At 39.2% G+C, this 24,156-nt stretch overlaps 1 protein-coding gene across 1 annotated transcript in view; it reads right to left on the bottom strand.

Moving 5' to 3' along the window:
• SCG3 (secretogranin III) overlaps positions 1-10,107 on the bottom strand; it is a 34,435-nt gene extending 24,328 nt beyond the window's left edge. Inside the window, exons 1-6 of the mRNA XM_045812171.2 lie at positions 9,720-10,107; positions 8,987-9,039; positions 8,439-8,484; positions 8,129-8,344; positions 3,530-3,672; positions 2,343-2,492 (exon numbers count right to left, since the gene is read on the bottom strand). Coding sequence (XP_045668127.2) covers positions 2,343-2,492; positions 3,530-3,672; positions 8,129-8,344; positions 8,439-8,484; positions 8,987-9,039; positions 9,720-9,810 — 699 coding nt within the window. The 5' untranslated portion in view covers positions 9,811-10,107. The remainder of the gene's footprint in view (positions 1-2,342; positions 2,493-3,529; positions 3,673-8,128; positions 8,345-8,438; positions 8,485-8,986; positions 9,040-9,719) is intronic.
• Positions 10,108-24,156: the final 14,049 nt, after the last annotated feature.

Genomic DNA, 24,156 nt, shown 5'->3' with positions numbered 1-24,156 from the left:
CTCTGTGGTACCCTTGAATGTGAAGTGCAAGAATACCTCCTCCTTCGCAAGCTCCTGCAGATTCAAACCCTTTCCCAGGCATGTGGGCATCTAGCCACATGGAAAGGTCATTGGGGCTAAGAGACATATGCTTCACCTGAGGACCCTGGCTCCTGCTCCTGGAGAAGAGACAGGGAATTTCTAGGCTCCTACTTGGCCAAGTTCCCCTCTGTCAGTTCTCATGAGTGTCTCCTCATAGAAATGCCTTTTACCGAGGAGGGGAGCTTTGAAGTCATAGAATTGATGACAGGATACAGGAAAGCCTGTCAGAATATCTAACACCAACAGAACAGTCACACCTTGGGCACTTCTCAGTGAAATTTTCAGGGCTCTCTGGAAAGGTACACAGGACACTTTCTCCCAGATCTGATCCATTTCCAGTGTTCTGCATCTTAGTTAATGATCCATTATACATTCAGTGGACTAGACAGAAATTTAAGAGACTTTTTGTCTCTTCCTCTTCATTTCCTTCATCTGATCCATCCTTGTTGGCCCTACTTTCAAAATCTATCCCAAATTTGTACACTTCTCTCTTTCTCCATTACCTGGCTCTAGTCCAGATACTTTCATCTCTTACCTTCTAACCAGTGCATCAACTACTTCTAATCTATTCCCAACACTGCATTTTCCGTGTTGTAGCCAGAGTTATCTTTTTATGATCATGTAATTTCTTTGCTTAAAATCCTCCATTGTTTTCCCATTGATCCTACAATAAAGATCAGAATCCAAGGCCTTGCCTGGTCTGCCCTGGGTTCACGTTCCCAGGATGACCTCTCATTGCCCTGTGTGCCAGCCACCCTGCCCTTGTTGCAGCTATTTGGATACTCCACACATTCTTCTCTACATCCTGGGTCTCATATTCACAAGTTAACTCCTATTCAGCCTTCGGTTATGGCTCAAGTCACTTCCTTGGGGAAGCCTTCCCTGAGCCTAAGTCCAGAAGAGGTTCCTTTTTAACGAGGTCTCATAGAACCATGTTTCTTTCCTCAGAGCACTTAAGGCAGTTGTAGTTAAAATAGGGGACTGTTTGAAGACCATCTACTTCTTCCATTAGACCTTAAGCTTCATGGGAGCAGGGATTCTATCTTTTTGAATGAGCATTACATCCCCAGTGCTTGGTTCATAATTGGTACCTTAATAAATATGTATTGAATGAATATTTCGAATGCATTAATGCATTTAGATGACATGAGTGAACAGGTCAAGTATATGGATGTTTTAGAGATGGGTGAATAAGGAGTACAAGATGTGAGTGAAAGATCAGGAAAATATAGTAGCTGTGTCACTTTCAGTTCAGAGGGGGGCTTGAATGAATGTCATGAGTTCTTTGATAAATCAAGAATGTTTTGAGTGGATCTTTAAAAGCTGTTTAAAAAAGTGAAAGCTGGTGGAGATCGGAAGTAGGGAGACCAAAGGGAGCTGTTATGCTGTCTAGTAAAAGAAAAATCCAGACCCAGTTTCTGTTTTCTAGTCTTCTCCAAAACAGGACCATAGGCCTATACACTCTTTTTCTTTGTATTTGGGATACAATGTTGGAGGGGATGAGGAACCATGGGGTCTGGGTGCTCTGGTGGAGAGGTGAAGAGTTTGATATTTTCTTATATCCCTCTGTGTCAGCTCCATCTAGAGTTTTGCAAGGAATTCAAAGAGGGGAGAAAGATTTTAGTAGCTTGGTGGATGCCAAAGAAAAGATGAAGAGGCACAGAGTCCAGGAAGGGGAAGGAAGGATGAATGACTAGTCCAAGTAAAGGATGGTTCCAGGCCTCTGAACCAATGAGAAGAGGAAAGAGCAGGTGGAAGAGCTCAGGATATAACAGAGAGGCAGTATCAGGAGACTAGCTCTGGGGAACACAGGCTGGTGTGGCAGAGGATCAAATCAACCCGAGTTTCTTTTTTTGGGTTCTGGAGGCAGATGATGACATTCTGTGAACAGAAGTTGTATACTGAAAGAGCTGTGAAATATTTGGTTCCAGTCCACTGACATTATACAAGCAGTTGTTATGTGGAATGGTTATAACATTTCCACCTAACATTATGGGTTAATTTACTGTGGAGTATAAGATTCAACCTTTACTGTGTAATATAATATAACCTGTATCTTCATTTTCAACATAGAGTTGATTTATATCTTTTAACTTACTGGTATTTTGTGAGGATATATTTTAAGTGGGTTAAACGTGTCACATATCCCAAATCTTCTTGAGCACCAAGTCGGATATTAATTACATACAAATACAAGTAGACACAGACGCACATGCATATTCACACATCCATGACGTGCATATGAGTTCACATATACATACCACTTTCTCTGGTATTTTTCCAGCCTGACTCTCAGTCACACTTGTCGGTTTATTGAGTTCCTCCTCATAAGTGTTGGCTTCCTTTGAGATCAATTTTTGTAAAACCTCTGCTACCTCATCTTCTAGTGTGTGTGCTTGGCTTTCTGTGATCTGTTATAAAGAGTGAAAACACATATAACTGGTATTCTCATACTTGTGATTAAAAAATCTAGACTAAACTCTGTAGTTGAATACATTTTTTAGAAGATGAGAGAATCTTTTGGTCCCTCTTTCTAGACAACCCTTGTTTATGCCTCTGTTAGTTGCTGGCCATTCTAGTGCCTGCCCCAGCACTCCTGGAGAAAAGTGCTTGTTGGCCACACAAGTAATCAGGCCTATCTTTGGGAATCCATGGAATCCTTATTTTGAGAAACATCTTGAGGGTTACTTCTCTCTCTTTTTAAAAGATTTTATTTATTTATTCATTTGAGAGAGAGAGAGAGAGAGATAGTGAGAGAGAGCACAAGCAGGGGGGAGAGGGAGAAGCAGGCTCCCCGCTGAGCCAGGAACTCAATGGGGCTCAATCACAGGACCCTGAGATCATGACCTGAGCTGAAAGCAGACGTTCAGCCTACTGAGGCACCCAGATGTCCCTCAAGGGTTATTTCTCAATACTCAGCTGCAAGTCATGGCCAGGTAACCTCTGAAACAGGCAAATTTAGCACCCTACTAGAGCCTGACAGGGCTGTACAACGCCTGGGAGCCAGGCTGAGGGATGATCCGATTAAATTGCATTCAGTTTCCCAAACATTGCATGTCTTTGCACCTATTACTCTCTTCTCACGATTCACGTATCTTTTACTGCTGCGCGTTAAATTCTAACCATCCTTTTAAGCTGACCTCAAACACCTCCTTCCCTGAAGCTCTTCTTTACTGCCCAACTGTAGATGACCCATCCTCTGACATGCTGAACTGCTTTCATGGTTTAGATGTCACTCGCATTGTGGGCATGTGTATGTTTGTGTAGTTCCTCCTGTAGACTATAAGCTTCTAGAAGAATATTGTCTCATTTGTCCTCAAAACCTACAGAGACTAATATAAAGTAGAGGTGTTATAAACATTTGGCTACAACTTGGATCATGTGGCTTGGCTTCTTAGCCAATTCCGAACTGTACTAAGAAATGGGTTAATTGTCATGCAGGACTTACGAGGCCAAGATTCAGCAGTTTAGAAACAATCTTATCAAATACTCCTCTGTCATTTTCCTCATAAATCCTGGTAGCAATTTTCTGGACGATGTCTTCAGCAGTTAGAGGAGTTCCATCTAGTTGATGAAGGCCATCTGGATCATCTAGACAGAGCAATCGCAGTTCCATATCATAGCTGTCATAGGCCTATTTCATGGATCATATTATATTTACAATCTGTACCTTGCTCTGGTACACTCAGATATGTTTGGAATGCATTTATGGTGTTGCTTGGTCCACATAAGCCCTCGGTTTGAAATAAAATTTTACTTAAAGGTGAGATGCTAAGAGGGTAATGGAAATTCTGAAAGCTACTTATGTGATGGTAAGAGAAAGGAAGATCTGAAGACAACACAAAAGGCCTCTCCATTTTTTATTCTCACTAATAATACAAACAAGGTTGTTTTTTAAAACTTTACAGTGGGCCATATTTATGTAATGTGCCATATTGTCCGAAACACCCTTCTATATATTATATAATTTGGTATTCCATTTCCATATAAGGAGTAGACTGGTAATACCTGCACACGTATTCCTTCTGCTGGCAAATTCCTGGGCTGAGGGTGGGGAAACCTGCCTCCCACCCAGAATCAGAGAGGGTGTACTGAAGATTTGATGACTTATTTGGAATAAATATTTACTTCTAACTGAACGTGTGTCAGAACTCCTTTATGGAAGACAGCTTAATGTGATAAGCCCCTTACTCTAGAGAATAGGGAACTTATTTTATGTGTCTGAAATTTAAACTTTTTAAAATGAGACAACAGATTTGTATAAAGCAATATGTAAATCTATGTAAATCTCTGCAGAGATGCAAATATGTACCCTTGGCTTTCCTGGCAACACATGTGGCAGCACTACTTCAGAGTAAAGCAAGAGCCCATCCTGAGGGAAAGGCACAGTAGGGTTGGTGGCAAGGAAGCACTGCCCCAGGTCCAAGACAACTCTCAGGTGTCAGTTGGTCTTTTCTAACCTAGACCACATCAATCAATATATTAATATGTGCAAATTTACAAGGCACTTACGTCTTCCTGTCATCTCTAGACAGATTGGAAACATCAGAATTTTAGCCCATGACACCACTTGTTATCTATATATCCTATATATATCTATATCTATCTATCTATCTATCTATCTATCTATCTATCTATATCTATATATCTATATCTATATCTATATCTATATCTATATCTATATATACACACCACTATACCACTGTAAAGGGTTATCTGTTTCATGGGATTATTATGAAGTTCAGAGGGAATAAGATGTAAATGCACCTTTTAAATCGCAAAGTACTATATGAAAGCTAATGTGCAGTATTATATGAAAGCTAAAAATTATTATATATAGTGGATTTGTACCAACTGCAATTACCTTCTAGAGAAAATGAAAATTGAGTCTCTGGTCAAAATCTGCCTAAATAATTCTGATCATATTTACTCAAAGAAAGAAGAGCCTAGTATTTCTATTTTTATTCTGTCTTTTTCTTCCATGACTTTGAGGATTCAAACAAGAAAGTTCTCTCACAACCTTTCTTCCAGAGTCTGTACAGCTGAAGATATACGTTGCCTTAGGCAGAACATTTTCTTTTTGTTTGAAAAGAAGCTTAGGAAACTGAACAGGGTGATTATACATGGAGGACTAGAAGCTTCCTGACCGTATATTATTGCTGAGCTGTCAACCAATCCATTAGCTAGGAGCCCTTTGATCCCTCTGTATCAGAGCAACTAATAAACAGAAAACACCCTAAGAAAAAACCCATAAAACCAGTTCCCCTCCTGACTGACTGAAGATTGGGTTCTTAATCCATGTTTCTCAGGAGCAGAGACTCACTGTTATTCAGGTCTGATTCTTCCATTTGTGGGTTGCAAGACAGACTCTAGGGAATATGTGGAGCAGAAACTACACAAGGTCTATGCAGAGGTGGAAAAATTTATTTCCCTTCCCACTTAATCCCTCAGGACCTGAAATAAAGGAAGAGTACTGGTTGCCTGCCAGAGCTGGAAAATAACTGAGATGACTGTTTTTCAGTTCATTTACTTCATAACAGGGAGAACATAAGCAACACTCGGAAGAAACAGCCTCTTTGCTTTGCTGCACTGCTGCATTCTCTTGAGCCAGGAGCTTAGGACTCCCCTAGCAGACCTTTGCTAGATGGGGTTAATAGTTGACCACTTGGGCAATGCTCCTTACCTTCCACTGATTTTCCCTGACTTCTCTAAAATGGAGAGAATTACTCAGAGTGACTTCTCTACTGCTCACGAGGGCGTATTTCCCCCTCCTGTATATACCCTCAGAGGGAAAGCAAATATGAGGTCAACATCCATAACACTTTTTAAGCAGCTACAACATTCTAAGGGGATGTAAAAGGACCATCTTCTAAGTCATCATCTTCCCAGATTTTTTGAATCCTTTGCATCTATTTGTGGTACCTGACATTTATTTGTCCAACACATTTTTATTAAAGTCTTAATATGGGCCAGAACTGGAAACAGACTGATAAATAGTTCAGGCATGATACTTAATGACACAGAGCTCATTGTCTAGTTCATAGTCTGAAACATAGTAATTGCTCAATGAATATTTGTTTGGTGAATACACACAGGGGCCCCAAAGCACTACTTCATAAAAGAAACTTGGAAAAATTCTGAATCACATATACTGTAGAAAACATAGAAAAGGAGACCTGATGAGTCCCACAAGCCCATCTGGAGGCTTCCTAAAGGTGTACAAGTACCCTGCAGAAGTTCACTCCCTCACTCTCCCTTCTGGGATGTAAGTCTGCATGCCTCTGAGGTTCCAGTTAACTTGGTGGTCCCAAACCCACCTAGTTCCAGGATTTCCAAGGTATGAGAGGAGACCAGTAATTCACTCATCGACCATTCTCTCCAAAAGCCTTCTCTGTAGTCTCAAGTGGACTTGAAATGACTCCTAGGGTAAACCTAGAGCCATCAGGGCTAGAACTTGGTAGTTCTGAACCCGTTTGGGATGGTAATAAAATGTTGAACAATTTAAAAATAAGTTATTCAGGTTAGTGGTCAGATCACAAACAGATCTATGCCTCTGCCTGCACATACAACCAGTTTGACCAAAAAAATGTAGTCAAACAAACATTAGACTATTTTTAAAAATTTTGTTAAATCGGATGGTCAGTTAATCAAAGTAGTTGAAACTGTTTTGTATGCAGCTATATCCACTGCCCATTTATTTCTAGTCTAAATATTGTAGGTTAAAGAGTAGAATTCAAGAGAAACACATTTCTGTGAGTAGCACACAATATGAAATGTTTCAAAATATAAACAACCTCCCCTACCCCAGTCATATACAAAACACTTCTGAATTTTCCCCAGGTTGTGATATCCAATAAAAGTTATATTTAATCAGTAGTTGTTTTCTGGCAGAGATAACCAGCATTATTCTCTTGTGGCCTTGGAGCAGAATAAAAACATTAAAGAAAATCTGTAGTCACTCTTAAGCAGTGGTCCTTAGCACAGAAAATACATTCTCCTCCTCAATGCTCAGATACAATAGTTCATTTATTCCCTGGTGTATTATTTTATTTGCTCATTCATTCCTTTATCCATCTACTCATGCAGTGAATTCATAAGCATTCAGACACTGGGTATACAATGTTTCTGTTCTAGTGAAGTTTTCAGTTTAGTTAAGGAGAAAGACATAAGTAGTCACACTTAGGAATGTAAAATTACAAATTATATTAAGTGTCATGAAGGGAAAGAACAGGTTTCTACCAGATCATGTGTGCTAGATGAACACAGGAATCTGTCCTTCTAGGACTATGGAAGTCACATTAAGGATTTTGGTTTTTTTCCCAAGAGGAATAAGAATCTACTAATGGGTTTTATGCAAGAGTGACAAGTTCATACTTGTGTGTTGACAAGATCACTCCAGGTGCTCTGAGTTGGACAAGGGCAGAGTGGATGTTGGAAGACCATTAGAAGATTTTGCTGTAGTTCAAGTGAGACATGATTAGAGTTTGGACAAGGATGGTGGTGATCAAGGATAGAGAAAAAACTATTTTATATATAGGTAATATATATATTTCAGAGAAGGAGAAGTGTGGGCTAGTGTTACGAGACATCAGGCTATAGATGATAATTAAAGCCATGGAAAGGTTAGAATGACCTAGGGAGAAAGATACGACTAGGAAAAGAAAAAGGAAGTAATGGATATTTCAGCTTTTGTGAGGAGTATTTTATTGATTTAATTATTTGAGAATTATGGTATTTCCTTTGTACTAATAGTTAAAATAAATCAGAATGTTAAAATGAATTCAATCACATAAAACACAGATAGCAGATTTAAATTGTTTTCAATGCATCAGTAAAGGAATCTTAAAATGAGAAAATAAAATTTGGGCTTCTGTGAATCTGATGCCTCACACAAAAATTTGGGCTTTGTCTTAATATTGGTCCTGACTAATACAGGACTACGAATATACAAAGGCTGTTTTTAAAACATAAGACTTTCTCTTAACCCACAATGGGAAGACTCCATGTTAGAGAAAATAGGAAGCAAAAGTTCTTTTTCCTCATTTACCTTGAAATTTATGATTCAGTCCACTCTTAGTAGAATCATAATCATCAATCAGTCTTCGATTTTTGGTTGAATCAACATCTTCCATATTCAATTTATTATCATATGGGGAGCTTCTAATAGATTGTCTTTCTTTCTCAATTTTTTCCTTTTCTGTTATTGCCTTTAGCAGGTTCAAGTTATCAACAAAGGAATAATTGCTTTCACCTGGCTTGTTTTCTGGAAAAAAAGCCCCCAAGCCCAACACATCCATTTTAGTTAAGAGTTCCATAACCTACATTATTTAAATTATATCAACATAATTTATTTTTACCTGGAGGGTATGTTTTTTTAATCTTGTCTGCTTCTGCTTCAGCAATCTGGGAAGTAAATCGGAGATAGACCCGGTTTTAAATCATTGCTCCACTACTTACCAAATATGACAGCTAAATGATTTAATCTCTGTAGGATTTAGTTTTCTTATTTGTAAAATGTAGATAATAATTTCTATTTAAAAGCATTGCCATAAGGATTAAATGAGATAAAATAAAGGGCAGATGGTCTACAAATATTAATTCCCTTCTGTAATATTGGTGAAAGATAAATCTGATAAATTAAGCAGTCTTAAAATAGAGTGGATGTGATATTGGGCTTACTGGGTTATTATATGGTCAGTTCTATGTATTATACAGAATTCTATGTATGTAACTGTTAAGACATACAATTTCCCAAACTATATTTTCCATCCTAATTTCTGTCAATTTACTATTAAGCTCCTGAAGTTTGTGAATTCAAAATGTCTAAAATGTCATGGCATAATTACATTAAATATAATAACTAAAGTAAAATGAAATAGCATTTATAATTTTACTTTTGACCTACCTGTTCATTCAAAGGTCTTTCTGCACTTAATTCTCTATTATGTAGGGGTTTGTCTAGAATAACCAAACACAAATATAAATTTAATTGTGCAGTGGAAAGACACAATATGTCTCTTACTACATAAAGTCTCCAAAAAAGAAAAACAAATATTAGGAGAAATGTTTTTGGATGACTGTGAAACAAAAATATGTATTAACAAAGATAATCAAGATTATACACTAACGACGATTATCAACGTTGCCTTGCTTATTATCCTAGTGTACTTTCTGAGTTAATAGAATTACACTTTCATTTTTCTGCCCAGAAATCTAACATTTAGTTCTAACACTTCTCTTACCAGCTGTTTCCAGCTAGATAGAGCGTAATTTAGATTGGCATTACTGGCACATTAAAAGCTCTTTTATCATATGCTGCACATAGTATGAATAAAATATCTGAGAAAGGTTGTAAGACAACTAGAAAAAAATGCCACTTTTTAAGGCGGAAAAACCACCCCCCTCGCCCAGTTTCAAAATATTTCAAAACAACCCATGTTATCACTCTATCATTCAAAAAGTGTGGGGGGAAAAACCTGTCTTCCTGTTTCTAAATTCGAACTGATTTCTCTATCAATACGCACGGATACGATCTGATCAGAAAAGAGGCAAGGTGATTTACAATTCACGGGATTCTGCCAAGCTTTACCTCTTCGTGGCGAAATAAAAGGGAGGTGGGAAGAAAAGTGCCCACGTACCTTGACCGCCTCCCGGCTTGGGGAAAGCTTGAATTGGGCTGCTTTGGAGCACCAACACCAGAATCCAAGTGCCGGTCCAAAGGAACCCCATTCTTCCACGCTTGGCTTCTGAAACAGCCTGGCACCGGGTTCCCAGAGCTGTGGCTTTTGTTATGAATGAAAAGGAGGAGTAAAAACAGGAAGAGCTAGGAGGGCGGGCGAGGGGAGGGAGAGTGGCAGGGACCCAGCGGCCGGTGGAGCTCCGCGCGGCTACCCAGTAAAGGGATTAGAAAGGCTCCAGGCGCTCGGGAGTCAGGTCCTCAGGTGGAGGAGAGCGCTGTCCGCCCCGTGGGTGCTGAAGTTCCTGTGACGCGAAGCCGGCCGCGGGTCGGCTAGGGCGTAGCCTTACTCTCTCCCTTCTGGAGAGGAAGTGAGGAAGGAGGCGCATGCTCCCTGAGAGCCAGAGGCGGGAAGGGATGGCGTCAGCGACTCCAATGCTACTCCAATCTCCCAAGAATGCTAGGGGGAGGGGCAACTGGCAGGCTAGCGTATTTTCTGTGCCGCAGTCCTACGGGTGCTTCTGCGCTCAGGGTCACCTGGATTGCTATAAACTTGGACGTCATTGTCCTAACTTCCAAACCAAACGCTATCTCAAGGACCAAATGCCTTCCCTGCCCTTGCACCTGTCAAGGAAATCTAGATAACCTTGTAGGAAGGTTTCTGTCTTGGGATAGTTTTGGGATATCTGCTCCAGAATCCCTTCTTTCCACTCCATCTCCTGAACCCAAAAGGTATATATTAATTCTTACATCCTTAGAAAAGCCCTGCCTTTGTGATTTGGGTTGACATACAAAACATCCCTCGTCCCTCGGTGCTCTTATTTCTGTCTTAGCTCTATGCAGTCTTTTGAATTGGGAAATTCAAGGAACGTTCTTTCAAGTAGATTGCTGCTACACATTCTGACTCTCCTAGATGCTGAAGTAGAGCTAAAAAAAACTGTTACCTGTTCCCCCAAACATGGATGGCCTCATCAGTCCGGGCTAAGTAAGCATCAAGGGCCAGTTTCATTGTAAAATTCCCCCTTCCCCACTAAGGGAAAAGCTCCCTCTTCATCACCACCAGCACCACAAAACAAACAAACAAACAAACAAACAAACAAACAAACAAACCTGCATTTCAGTAAAATTCTTCCCCAGGATTCAATTGTGCCTAAGAGCCTGGCTGTTCCAGAGGTCTTTGAAGAGAGGGAATAGTCACAAAAAACATTTACATCATAACTAGGTCAGGAGGTGTTTCCTATGTTCTGAGAAAATTCCCCGAAGCCTAATATTATTGCATAAAAAGGGTTATCAGAAGACTTTTAAATGATGAATACAAGCAACAGTAATGTGAGCAGGATGCTGAGTAAGCTCTTTAGTTTCTGATTTTTAAACAGAGCTTGGAACCTTTCCTTTGAACTGTGGCATTCTGGGAACCAATCTGAATAATGACCAAACAGAAGGATTCAGCACAATCAGGCCTTTGATTTCTGCACCCTTGCTTTCCAAGGAGCAAGTTAGTCATTCAAGTACCTAAAAACAAACAAACAAACAAACAAGCAAATAAACAAATCTCCCTTGTTCTGAAGGTTTTTGAGTTTGGAAGTCACTCAAATACTTCCCTTAAGAATCTGAAGAGTACTTTCAATCTAACAGCTATTTCAAAACAAATAGTTGTTTCTTGGCAGTGATAACATAGTATTATTATCCCAGTATACTAGTATACTCCATTAAAAAAATTGTCACAATTTAAGATCCCAGCTGAGTGAAGGGTCAATTTCCTTACAATCCTCTTCTTTAAACAGAGATGACGCACTCTGTTTACCTCATAATGTCATTGTGGGGATCAAATGGTACATGTTTTGATCAAGTCATTCTGATGCCAAGAATATTTTGACACAGCCTAAAAAATAAGTCATGAAATGTTTTCAGCACTAAAGAAACATTACCGAATATTATGTGAAATAGCCATTCACCAATCCTGACAATCTATTGCTTACATGATTCCTCAGTCTCACACTATTTTTTAAGTCATTTCCCCCCATTTTTAAATTAAAATATAATTGACATGTGTAACATTAGTTTCAGGTGTACAACATAGTAATTTAACAACTCTATACATTATGCTATGCTCACCACTAGTGTAGTTACCATCTGTCACCATACAACACTATCACAATATCATTGATTATATTCCCTATGCTGTGCCTTTCATCCTGGTGACTTATTCATTTCATAACTAGAAGACTGTACCTCCCACTCCCTTCACCCATTTAGCCTCACTCTTTTATTTGTCTTGTTTCTGACTCACTTCTCCCCTGGATGTATGTTTGCAGTTGAGAGAGAAGCTCAGGGTGGAGTAAAGGTAAGCGATGGCTACTGAGCACATTGTATTGCTTCCCAAAAAATTTTTTAAAAGGTGTTTGACCTTTCTCTGCCATTTGGACTCAAGGTCACAGTGTTAAATGGACACTGAATCTAGCAACATGTTATGTTTCTGATCAAATGAGCTGTGGAAGACTGAGTAAACTGTAAGGCATGAATTAGTTTACATTCCTCAGTTTTATGGATATTTCTGCTGGACGCAGTGTAATTCTGAATGGAGTGATTCTAAGTTTCATTTATTCATTAGGAAATGTTTATCAAGCACTTGAAATGTAGCAGGTACTGAGACAATTGCTGGCTATACAAAAATAAGATGGCCACTGCTAGTCTTATAGCCTAACAGAGAGAAAGGACTGTGATTATAACAACAACAACAACAACAACAATAAACACAACTATTTACTGAGTGGTTTTCATGTCCTACACATTGATTTCATTTAAATATAAGTGAACAAATAAGCACAAACGTGTGTTATGGGTCTTCTCTTTAATGTGCAGAGTTCAGGTGGGGTGCAAATAATGGAATGAGTGGTCAGGCAAGGTTTCAAAGAGAAGATATCTCTTTTCTTAATAATAAAAAGATTAAAATATTTGATTATTGTATATACATACACTATAAACATTGAATAGTGTCAAAAATACATGTTGAAATTACAAGTGTCATTGACACAGATCAGATGATCATAAAATAGACAACATTCAATGTACAGATAATTTGTCAGTACTTCTTGTGTGTAGGTGAACACAAACATGGATTGCTTGTCATGCTCTCATTCTCTGGTGGAGAAGATGCCTTTTGAGCTAAGTCTTGAAGATAGAGATCTTTGAAGGATGTTTTTATTCATTATTAAAAAATCATTATATTAATTATTGCATATTTTATGATAGGAAATTTCAAACAAAAACAAAAGTAGAGAAAATACTGAAATTAACACCCATGTGTTCATTACCTAACTTTAATGGTCATTAACTCATGACTACTCTTTTTATTTTATATTCCCAACCACTTTGCACCCCCAATGGATTATTTACCTGTAAAAACCCCAGACTTCATATCATTTCATCCATAATTATGTCAGTATGTTTACCTAAGAGATAAGGATTCTTTTTTCCTGACATTACTGTAATACCTTCAGCATACGTCATAATAATAATACTACCTTAGTATCATCAAATTACAGTCAGATTTCAAACTTTCCAACTTGACTTATAAATATTTTGACAGTTGGTTTGCTTGGACTGGGATCTAAACAAGGCCATGTATTGCATTTGGTTGGCATGTGAGGGACACATATGAATACAAGATTGGAAAGATACATGATGCAAGGTTTTCTTTGAGTTCCCCAGATAAGTTAATTTCTTCCTTAGAATATTGTGCACACTTTCAATGTAGCATGTAGCCCATTATGCCGCTTTTTGAACATGCTTCTTTTTCCTTATTTCAAAAGTAATAAATATACATCAAAGGAAAATTCTGAAAATACAGATAAGCAGAAAGGGGGAAAAGATCTGATAGAGATAACCACCAACTTTGGTATATGACCTTTTGGTGCATGTATTTTTCTTAGAAAATATTTTATATATATCTCTATAAAATTGTTTTTCATACTATAATTATCTCCTTATATAATTTATACCACTAGCTATTTATCCCACTAAACCAGGAGATCCTTAAAGGGAAGGATCTTGTCTTACTTATCTTTCATTTCTCAGCCATCCTTACAGCATCTGGAAATCCATCTGCTTAAATAAATGAATAAAATGACAAGGATTATCAGTTCACCTTCAGTCTTCAAACACTGAGACTATGATGGCTGTTCCATGTTGGAAGATTATATAGTCTTAACAGTGCCAGGAGCTGCCAGTTCCTTAAAGAGCTGTTAGCCCCTCAATCAGTATGAATCTCCGCTCAGCACTTTTTTTTTTTTTACACAGAAGAGTAGTCTTGCAGAAGAGTTCATGAAAGGCCTAAGAATAGTGATGCAGAGCTTGCAAAGGCCCTCACAGCTACAGAGTTATAGGAATGAATGGAGAAGTAGATGTGAATCTGAAAAATCACTATGGGAGGAAAGTTGAAATAACCAAGGGTAATGGAAATGAGCAAATAAAAAGACTAAAATAGTCAAAGAAAATGAAGTCATGGAAATGAAAAAAAGAAAAAGTGGGCCCACATGACAGGTCACCTACAGAGTAGAAAGTGCCAGAACTGAATCTGAGAGTGGGAAGGAGAAGGTAGCTGAATGGTAAACTATTCTTCTTGTTCACTTACTTTGGTTGTACCATGGTTGAACCAGATTGGGTCAGTCACCTGCTCAAGGGACCATGGGCAAAAGGTATGAGATGCTATAATGGAGGGCTCCCTTCAGAACTACAAGGGTAGAGCGGTTTCCCAGAAGGAATCAGGGTGAGAGCATAAGACAAACACTACTCACTACATCATGGAATATAGTATTTAATATGGGTTAAACAGTATTGAGTGAAAAGTAGGTTGCCTGTTAGCAGTATGATTCCTATTACAAAAATTGTGCATAAGTGTGCCATATGTGTGTGCACAAATAGAGTTATCTGAAAATTTTATTTCCCATAATATTTACAGTGGTTTTCAGGTAAGAGTTTTTTCTTTGTTGATTAGGTAATTCTGAATTCCTTGAATTTCAACGTAAGTATGTATTGGTTTTATAATTAGAAAAAAACCCAATGCAATCTATATAAGTGATAGATTACTACTATATACTGTACACTTCATGATGTTTCGGATAGTTGTAATGAATTATTTTCTTCTAGGATGTAAGACTATATTATGATAAGATCAGCTGAGAGAAAAATTAAAATCTGGTGGGATTTTTTTTGTTTGTTTTGTTTTGTTTTTTGGTCTTCTCTGACACTCTGCTGTCACTTGAATGCCATTCTAAACAATTTCCACAGATTTCCACAGTGCGTTGTCATTACTTATATGTCTTTTAATTGTGTCCCCCACTTGGGAGAAGAGGCTGGTCAGGATTCATCTTTTTAACTCAGTGCCTGGAAAGAGTATGGTAAAGAGGTCAATAAATGTTCTTTGAATAGAATTTTATCATCTTATGAATCTATCTATAGCAGCTCTCTTACATGAGACTTGGCACCTTTTTCCAAGCCACAGGTGTATTTCAAGTAACCAAATTGCACCATTTCTCCCCATCAGCCCTGCCCATCTCCTCTCTTTCCAGGCGCAAAACTGCTAGGTGGTCAGGGGCATGCTTGAGAGGGCTAAGTCTGCCCAAGGACTCCTCAGGTTAGTGCACACCCTCAACCCTACCAGGCCCTGCAACTAGGCTTTTGGGCACTGGGAATTGGGAATATTCCAGTTCTTCCTGTTCAATAGTGGAGGTATGAGGGTTGAAGGCAAGACAGATAAAGGGTACAAACTGGGGTTCCTTTCTGTAGGGTCTAGCCTTGGAGGATTTGCCAAAATACTAATGACATGGTCTCCCTTGTGGATTTTCGCAAGGTATTAGCTATGCAAAGTATGTTCAGCTTGCATGAGTCAAGGCCATTCTTGACTTTCTTAACTAGTGTGGTAGCCAGGCTGGCCATGAGTGGTCTAAGGATTTTAAATCCTTAGAAATGCTGAGTAGGGTCATCTAGGTTTTCCTAGAGGAGAGGGCATACATCAGAAGCTTGCCCTCTAACTGCAGGAAGACACTCTTCCCAAGTTTGTGCAGAATAGCAGGTACATCAGAATCATCCTGCCAGGCCTCTGATGTCAGGTAGAAGACAAGGTTGAGATGGGTACCACTCACCCCCTTATGCATGTCCAGGAGGCCGTGCAGGGTGTGCATTAGTAGCAATGGTGCTAAAGGAGTCAGTGTCTCTGTCCTAGGTAATTGGGCTCCATAAAATCATCACCATCTGGGTCTCTTCTGACTATTCAGTGTGACAGAAATTAGAATCCCTCTCTCATTAGGTGTGGTGGGTTTAAAGATGAGTTGTTTTTGACCCACAGTTACCATGAGTGGAGATGATGGACAAGTACCACGAATCATGTCCTAAAGGAGGGCATGATTAGAGTTGTGATAAATAGTATAAGTCAAGTCACCAATCTGAGGGATCCAGAAACAGGAAACAGAGCTCAGAGCTGAAAGGGGGAAGGAATCTCAGAGAACTGATGAATCAGAGTACTAAGAAGGGGGCCAGTCTGGAAGAAATTCTGACATGGCCTATAGACACCATAGTTTTTTATGCAGTTATTTTTCTTGTTTGCCTGGTTGTGCCAGGTGAATTAAAGGAACTAAAATGGACTGAACAGGGATATGTGGAAGTGGGCACTAGTCTTAACTGTCATCATAGAACTCATGGCAGACCTTAGCTCTCCATTATTCTTCTTTATGAACAAGATGAGAGGGATCCACAGTGCAGAAGAGTTCCCATTTTAAGTTCTCATCTATTCTAAGAGGATTCTAAGAGGGTCTAAATCTTCTAAATATCAGGCTCTATGATGAAGTATATCCGTTAGGTCCTTATCGAGGGCCCGGATGAGAATATTCCAAGAGATCTCTCTGTAGGTCAGCCAAACCATGGACAGTAGAAGCAGCTTCTACCAAGTTGTATCAGCATCTGTTTGACTGTGAGCTATCCAAGGGACTGAGGAATCAATGTCCAGACACAGGTAGTCCACTCTCCAATGAATTAAAGAGACAGCCAGTTCTATTTGTTCCTTGCCATAATTCATGTTGGGTTGCCCTACAGGGGCTTCCAAAGACTTTTTCTAAGAAAAATGGTGGCTTAGAGATTGGTGGAACCTGGACCCAGTAGAACTAGAGAGTCACTTACAGCTGGCTTCTCATATGTCTGGTAACAATGGGTTAGGACCCCCTTCTAGGTGTGGTTGGGGGCTTCCTTGCTGCTTGTGGTTTAATCCATTTATATGACTCATGCATTTGGAAGGAGATGAGGACAACTGGAAATCTTGCCTAGAGAGTTGAGTCTTTTGAGGCAGCTTGAGAGAGAAAGGAATGAGAGAGCTTTTTAAGGAAATTCTCAAGCTCTCTACTTTACTCTGAGAAAGAGCCAAGTCCTTAAATGGCCTTTATATATGTCTCTACACTATTTGGCTTCCCACCACATCTTTGATCTCATCTTTTGTTATTCTCCCTTTACTCTTTCTAATCTAGCCACATTAGAGTCCTTGCACAGCAGGCCCACTTCTGCCTCAGGGCCTTTGCACCTGCTCTTCTCTATTCCTGGAATTCTCTTCCTCCAGATATTCCCAGGGCTCAATCCCCTATATATAGCATATATATCTAAGAAGTCATGTTCTTAGGCCTACTTTTCAGGTGGGATTCCCTAAGAAGCAGACTCTGAAGTGGAGTTTAGCAGTAGGAAGTTTATTTGGGTAGAGGTTTCCCCTGTTCTCTGAAAGTAGACCATTCCTATGAAAACTTTCATAAGCTGAAATGGCATAAAGCAAAGAAGTAGTTACCATAAATTTATATGGAAAAAATTTTGAGCATTCCCAGACCTAAAAAAATAACCTCTTTGAGGCTTTTCTCATAATTTAGGACACATCTTGCTAATGGATACATGAGATAAATTAAGATGAAGCACAGATGCTCACAGACACAGCTTGATGTGGAGATGCTGAGTGTAGTTCCTGGGGTAGGAGCTTGCTGGTGCCCTGCTCAGGTGGTGTTTCCTCTATAATGGATCCGTAAAACAAACACTGGATGCTAATTTCGCTTTTCAGCTTTGTGTGTGTGTGTGTGTGTGTGTGTGTGTGTGTGTGTAAGCAAAAATCCTCTTTGGATTTCTTTCAGTTAGCAAAAACAGGTACAAATGTAGGTCTTTTATAAAAGTGAACTGGCATAATGTGAACTTTTGAAAAACAGGGGATACCTGCATGCTTTTGAATCAATATCCATGGAAAGGAAAGAATGGGGAGGATACAGGGTTTGCCAGAGGGAGCAGTTGAACTGCTACAGTCTCAGTGGAAGCTTTAGTCAATTCTACAAGGAGTTCTAAAGTTCTAAAGGAGGTGATCCTTCAGAGCTGTCCTGAGTTGGGGAGAGAGGTGGAGGCCTTTATAATCCTGCATAGATCAGTCGTTGGGTATAGGCATCCCCAGAAGTAATCATGACCCTGGATGAGATGGCTCTTTCCAGCATCTGCGAGAATAAGTCCTTTGGTCCTAAAAATGGGATCTGAACAGTGTATCCCAATATTCACCACGTGTACCCTGACCCCTTATTTAAAGTTGTAACCCCTGCTCCTGCACTCTCTCTCCCCTGCCTTTTATTTTTCTATTCTACTGTACATTTCACTTATTGATTTTAGTTATTATCTCTCTTCCCCACCTAAACTGTAAGAGATTTTTGCAGACAGGGATTTTTTTATCTACGTACGTTTTTTTCCATTGCTATATTCAGAGCATCTAGAATAGTTTCTGATATATAGTAACTACTCAACACACATTGATGTATGGAATACGCTTTAAAATACCCCAGGAAAAAATATATAACTAGACAAATAGAAAAAATAAAATTGGCCATTTATAGATAATTATCGAATCTGGAGGTTGACTATATGGAGATTCAATATATTATCTTTTTAAATTTTGTAAATGCTGGACATTTTTCATAAAAAGCTTTAAAAGAAAAGGGTTATTTTAAAATTTACTGTCCACCAGTAGAGAGAGTAGTAAGAGAAACTGTTTTCCTTTCTTATTTCTCCCAAAGGTATTCCGAAAATGCGATTAAACGTCTTCTTCCATGGAACAGAAAATCAATCGCTTTTCTCTGGTGCTCCAAGGCCCATCCTCCAGCCATCCCTGTAGGCGTGCTGCTGTCATGGGGACCCCAAGCCATTTAGCTACAAATGTCCCTGCAGGGTTAGTGGTGCAATTTCAGTCCTCTTCTCCTAGGATGGCAACATTTTACAGATATTAGAGAATTAGGCCAGCACTTCTTGCTAGCCACTGCACAGAAACAATTAGACAGGACAAATGCATTCTGAGAAACTAAGAGTGATTACTGGGCTTCCCCTCCCATCAGTCTGGGAACAGTGGCCAGGCGGAGGCTGTGAGAGAATGCTCAAGTACACAGCTCTCCGCAAAGTGGAGGGTGGGTTGACCCGCACAGGGAACCAGTTCCCTCCTCTCTATTGCCTCTCCTCCAAACAAATTCCCCAAAAGGTGTCACGTGACTTGTCTCCTATGGCCTCTCTGACTTTTTTTCCCACTCGTTGCCAGGCCCGTGAGCTCCGGTTACACTGGCCTCTGCTGCTCTTGACTCAGCCAGACATGCCTTCCTATTGGTGCTTTCCCAGTGACCTCCTCCTCTACCGGGAATAGTTTTTATTCCCTCCCCAAACCTTAGTTCGAATGTCACCTTCTCAGTGATGGCTTATTTGAAATTGCGCGCGTGGGTCCTGGGATCGAGTCCCGCATGGGGCTCCTTGTTCCTCCAGGAGTCTGTTTCTCCTTCTCCCTCTACATCTGCCTCTGCCCCTGGCTTGCGCTCATTCTCTCTCTCTCCCACTCTCTCTCTCAAGTAAATAATAAAATCAAAAATCAAAAATGAAATCTAAAAAAAAAACCAAAAACAAATTTGCACCTACTTCTGCCACTTCTGTATTCTCAACCCTATTACATTGCTCTACATTTTCATTATTCCTAGCCACTATCTCTTTTAAACATACTCTGAAATGTGTTTATTTCTCTATCCTGAGTGCCTATAATAGTGCCTGGCACATAAACAGTTATTGAAAAAAACTGAACAAATGAGTGGAACTCAGAGTCCTGTGTTTCTCAGGCAGTGTCCATACATTCAAGATTTTTCAAGTCAGTCCTAATTTTAACTCTGTTGCTGTCACGATTGTGCTCCCTTTCTCTTATCCTTTATCTCCATCCCTCCAATTTATACTTTAAAGCAATCAGATCTTTTAAAAATGTAAGTCTGATCAAAGGTAAGGGTGGAGCAAAGCAACCTGGAAAGTTGCAGCACCCTGTGCCTAGTCATAGGTGGGTGTCATTACCACCCAGCCTGAGCCTGGTGTGAGCAAGGTATAGCCTTCAGTAGAGGATGCAACCAACAGGAGACAACCTAATAGGGAGGGAGCCAGGGAAATAAATCTCCTGACTCCACTCTCCTCTCTTTCTCTCATCTCCTGCCAGTGGCCCCTTGTGGCTGACCTCAGCCAGAAACCAGAAGACAAGGGAGCTGTTCATACAGTCCTCTGAAGTCAGCCTTCTTGGGCACAGGGTTGGGTGGACTGTGGATACGGCAGGAGGGAGAAAATAGAAGATATCCACTTTGTCTCTTCTTCTTTCGTGTGGCTCCGGTCTCACGTCTCTTCCTATCTTTCCCAGAATATGACAAGCTTTCTTCCCACTCAGGGCTTTGCACCAGCTCTTGCTTTTGTCTGGAGAGCTCCTTCTGCTAGCCCTTTCTTTCTTTCTTTCTTTCTTTCTTTCTTTCTTTCTTTCTTTCTTTCTTTCTTTCTTTCTTTCTTTCTTTCCTTTTTATTTTTTAAAGATTTTATTTATTTATTTGACAGAGAGACAGCCAGCGAGAAAGGGAACACAAGCAGGGGGAGTGGGAGAGGAAGAAGCAAGCTTCCTGCTGAGTAGGAAGCCTGATGCGGGGCTCAATCCTAGAACGCTGGGGTCACACCCTGAGCCGAAGGCAGATGCTTAACGACTGAGCCACCCAGGCACCCCATGCTAGCTCCTTCTCATCCCAGTCAATGCCCCCTCCTCAGACAGGCCTCCTCTGACCAGTGTCCTCACTCAATTATCTTCTATCACTCTTTCTTTCTTTTTCTTTTCTTTTCTTTTCTTTTCTTTTCTTCTTTTCTTTTCTTTCCATTTATCACAACCTTCAATAAATATGTTTTATTGTCTATCTCTTCCTCCAGATTATGCAAGCACTCTAAGAGTAAAAACTTTGTCTTTTTTTTTTTTTTAATTCCGACACCTGGAACAGAGTCTGGTATCTAGTAAGCATTCAATAAATATTTTTTGAATAAATGAACAAGTACATGAATAACCAAAAAAAATTCTTAAAGTAAGAGAAGGGGAATTCCCTACCAGATATTGTAAAGCTACAGTATCTAAAACATTGCGACCCTGCGCAGGAAGAGAATATCATAGTTCAGAAGTAGAACCACTGCAATGCCTTCCTAATTGGTTTTCCTGCAGTGTGGTGACTTAGTATATGATAAAGGTGGTATTTAAAATCAGTGGGGATTAGAGGGGCACCTGGGTGGCTCAGCTGGTTAAGTGTCTGACTCTTGATTTTGGCTCAGCTCATGGTCTCAGGGTTGTGAGATTGAGCCCTGTGTTGGGCTCCATGCTGGGTGTGGAGCCTGCCTGAGATTCTGTTCCTGTCCCTCTGTCTCTCCCCCTGCTCTCTCTCTCTCTCTCTCTCTCTCAAAAAAAAAAAATCATTGGAGATTAGATAATTAACACCTAAATGATGTTGGGATATTGACTAGCAATTTTGTTTTATGATGGATGTATTCCTCATACCTTCGTTGAAATAGACTACATATGGATCAAAGATTTAAATATGAAACCATGATAAATTGTGTGAATACTTTTATGATCTTGAGAAAAGAAATGCTACTCTAAACATTATAGACAAAGCAGAAAACATAAAGAAAAGGAATGATATATTAACTACCTAACATTTATATTTAAAAAATGGTCAAATGTTATAACAAGTTGGAAAAACTGGGAAAAAAATCACCAATGTTCACAACCACCAATAATCAAGAATGCAAGTAAAGTGACTACAAAATATCACTTTTGATCTTTCAAATTAGCAAAGATTAGAAAGATTGACAATACTGAATGATGACCAGTGTATTAATTTCTTATTGCTATTGTAACATATTATCATAAACTTAGTGACTTAAATTCACAAACTTTATTATCTTATAGCTCTTTAGGTCAGAATTATGCCATGGGTTTCACTGGGCTAAAATCAAGATATCAGCTGGGTTGCGTTCTTTTTGGAAGCTCTAGGGGAGAATCCTTTCCTTGCCTTTTCCTGCTTTTAGAGGCCATCACATTCCTCGGCTCATGCCCACTTCTTCCACCTTCAAGGCCAGCAAGATTGCATCTCCCTCTGAACCTTCTTCGGTAGTCAGGTTGCAATTTTACAATTGCAGAATCAGGACGTCACCACATATTTTGTGATTCTATGGATGTACATGCAATGTTTAGAATAGACAAACCTATAGGGGCAGAAGGTAGATTACTGTTCGCCTGGGGATGGTGGGGATGGTGGTTGGGAATTGGGGGTGACTGGTAATAGGTATGAGGTTTCTCTTTGGGATGATGACAATTTTCTAAAAATGATTATGGTGATGGTTATACAACTCTGTGAATATACTTTAAACTACTAAATTGCATGCTTTAAGTAAATGGTATGTGAAATATACTTGAATAAAACTAATAGAAAATGAAAGAATCAGGCTGATGTTATCCAAATCCAGAGATAAATCTTAACATCACGAAGAGTAGAACAACCAAACATACGGATATTCTGTTCTCGTGCAATTTGAAGTACTTCTGAAGTAGTTTTGACAAAGAATAAAATGTTTATTTGAATCTAATCAAGACTTTAGACCTAAATTCCAGGGTACTTTAATTCCGAGAATAAATTCTGTTTCCATGAAGAAGCAATGAGACCAGAAGTTGGCAAATCCTACCAGACGACTCTTCTTCTAGCCTTCTCAGGAAATCACTGTCATGGAAGGAAAAGTGTGGATAGAAACAGTTCCAGATTTCACAAGACTTAAGAAATATAACAAATGCAATGTGTGGGCCTTGAGTAGATGTTATTTTCAGCAAACCAACCAGAAAGGACATTTTTAATACAATTGGAAAATTTAGATATGGAATCAGTATTTTATGATAAAAGGAATATTGTTAATTTTGTTAGAGAGTATAGTTATATACCTTTAACTATTAGAGATCTTCACTGAGCAAAATGTCATAATGTCTATAATCTACTTTAAAAAAATCAGGGGGCGCCTGGCTGGCTCAGTCAGTGCAGTGCATGATGCTTGATCTTGGGGTTGTGGGTGCAAGCCCCACATTGGGTGTAGAGATTACTTAAAAAATATAATCTTAAAAATAAATTAGTTAAAAAATAAAAAATCAGAAAAAATATAGACGAAGCATATGTGGCAAAATGTTGACTATTGTCAAATCTGGGTGTGTGTATAGGGGTCCATTTTACTAGCTCCTATCTTCTCCATATGAAAATTTTCATTATAGAAACTTTCAGACCCAGGAAATTGTAAAATCTGTAATGATAACTGAAAAGAATTATCCAAAGAGTTTTCTAAGAGATGTTTGAATAAATTAAGGAATATAAATAATCTTTAGCAATTCTGAGTTCTATATTAAACTGCAGGTGCTATCAGCTTCTACAGTAGACACATATATTACAAAACGACAACCCAAATGTTACTGAATTTTGTATTGCATTTGATAGAACATTATCCTTTTTTAAATAAAGGGAATTAAAAAATATATATAACTAAATAGTTAATATCTATACCTAGATAAAACTTTTCATGAATATAAATTTAAAAAACAGGAAAAGTCCTTTATTACATTACGATCCCTACATTGTGATCACAAAATATGGCCATTTTATCCATATAGAAATCTAGAAACATTGTATTCATGAAATTCCAGCAGTAGTCAACAGATAACAGTAAGAAAAAAGGAACTAGTTTTCAATTTCCTGACATGTTGATCTAGCGTTCCTCTGTCCAGTTGCGTCTCTCTCTCTCTTTTTTTAAGATTATTTATTTATTTATTTATTTGACAGAGAGAGAGAGACAACCAGAGAGGGAAGGGAACACAAGCAGGGGGAGTGGGAGGGGGAAGAAGCAGGCTCCCAGCGGAGCAGGGAGCCCGATGTGGGGCTTGATCCCAGGACCCTGGGATCAGGCCCTGAGCCGAAGGCAGACGCTCAACAACTGAGCCACCCAGGCGCCCCTCCAGTTGCCACTCTTGTCCTATCCACTCAGTGTTCTCTATG

Source organism: Ursus americanus, chromosome 36, assembly GCF_024610735.1.
Source record: "Ursus americanus isolate L20-20 chromosome 36, mUrsAme1.1.p, whole genome shotgun sequence".
Classification (NCBI taxonomy): domain Eukaryota; kingdom Metazoa; phylum Chordata; class Mammalia; order Carnivora; family Ursidae; genus Ursus; species Ursus americanus.
This window is presented reverse-complemented; position numbering and strand designations above follow the sequence as displayed.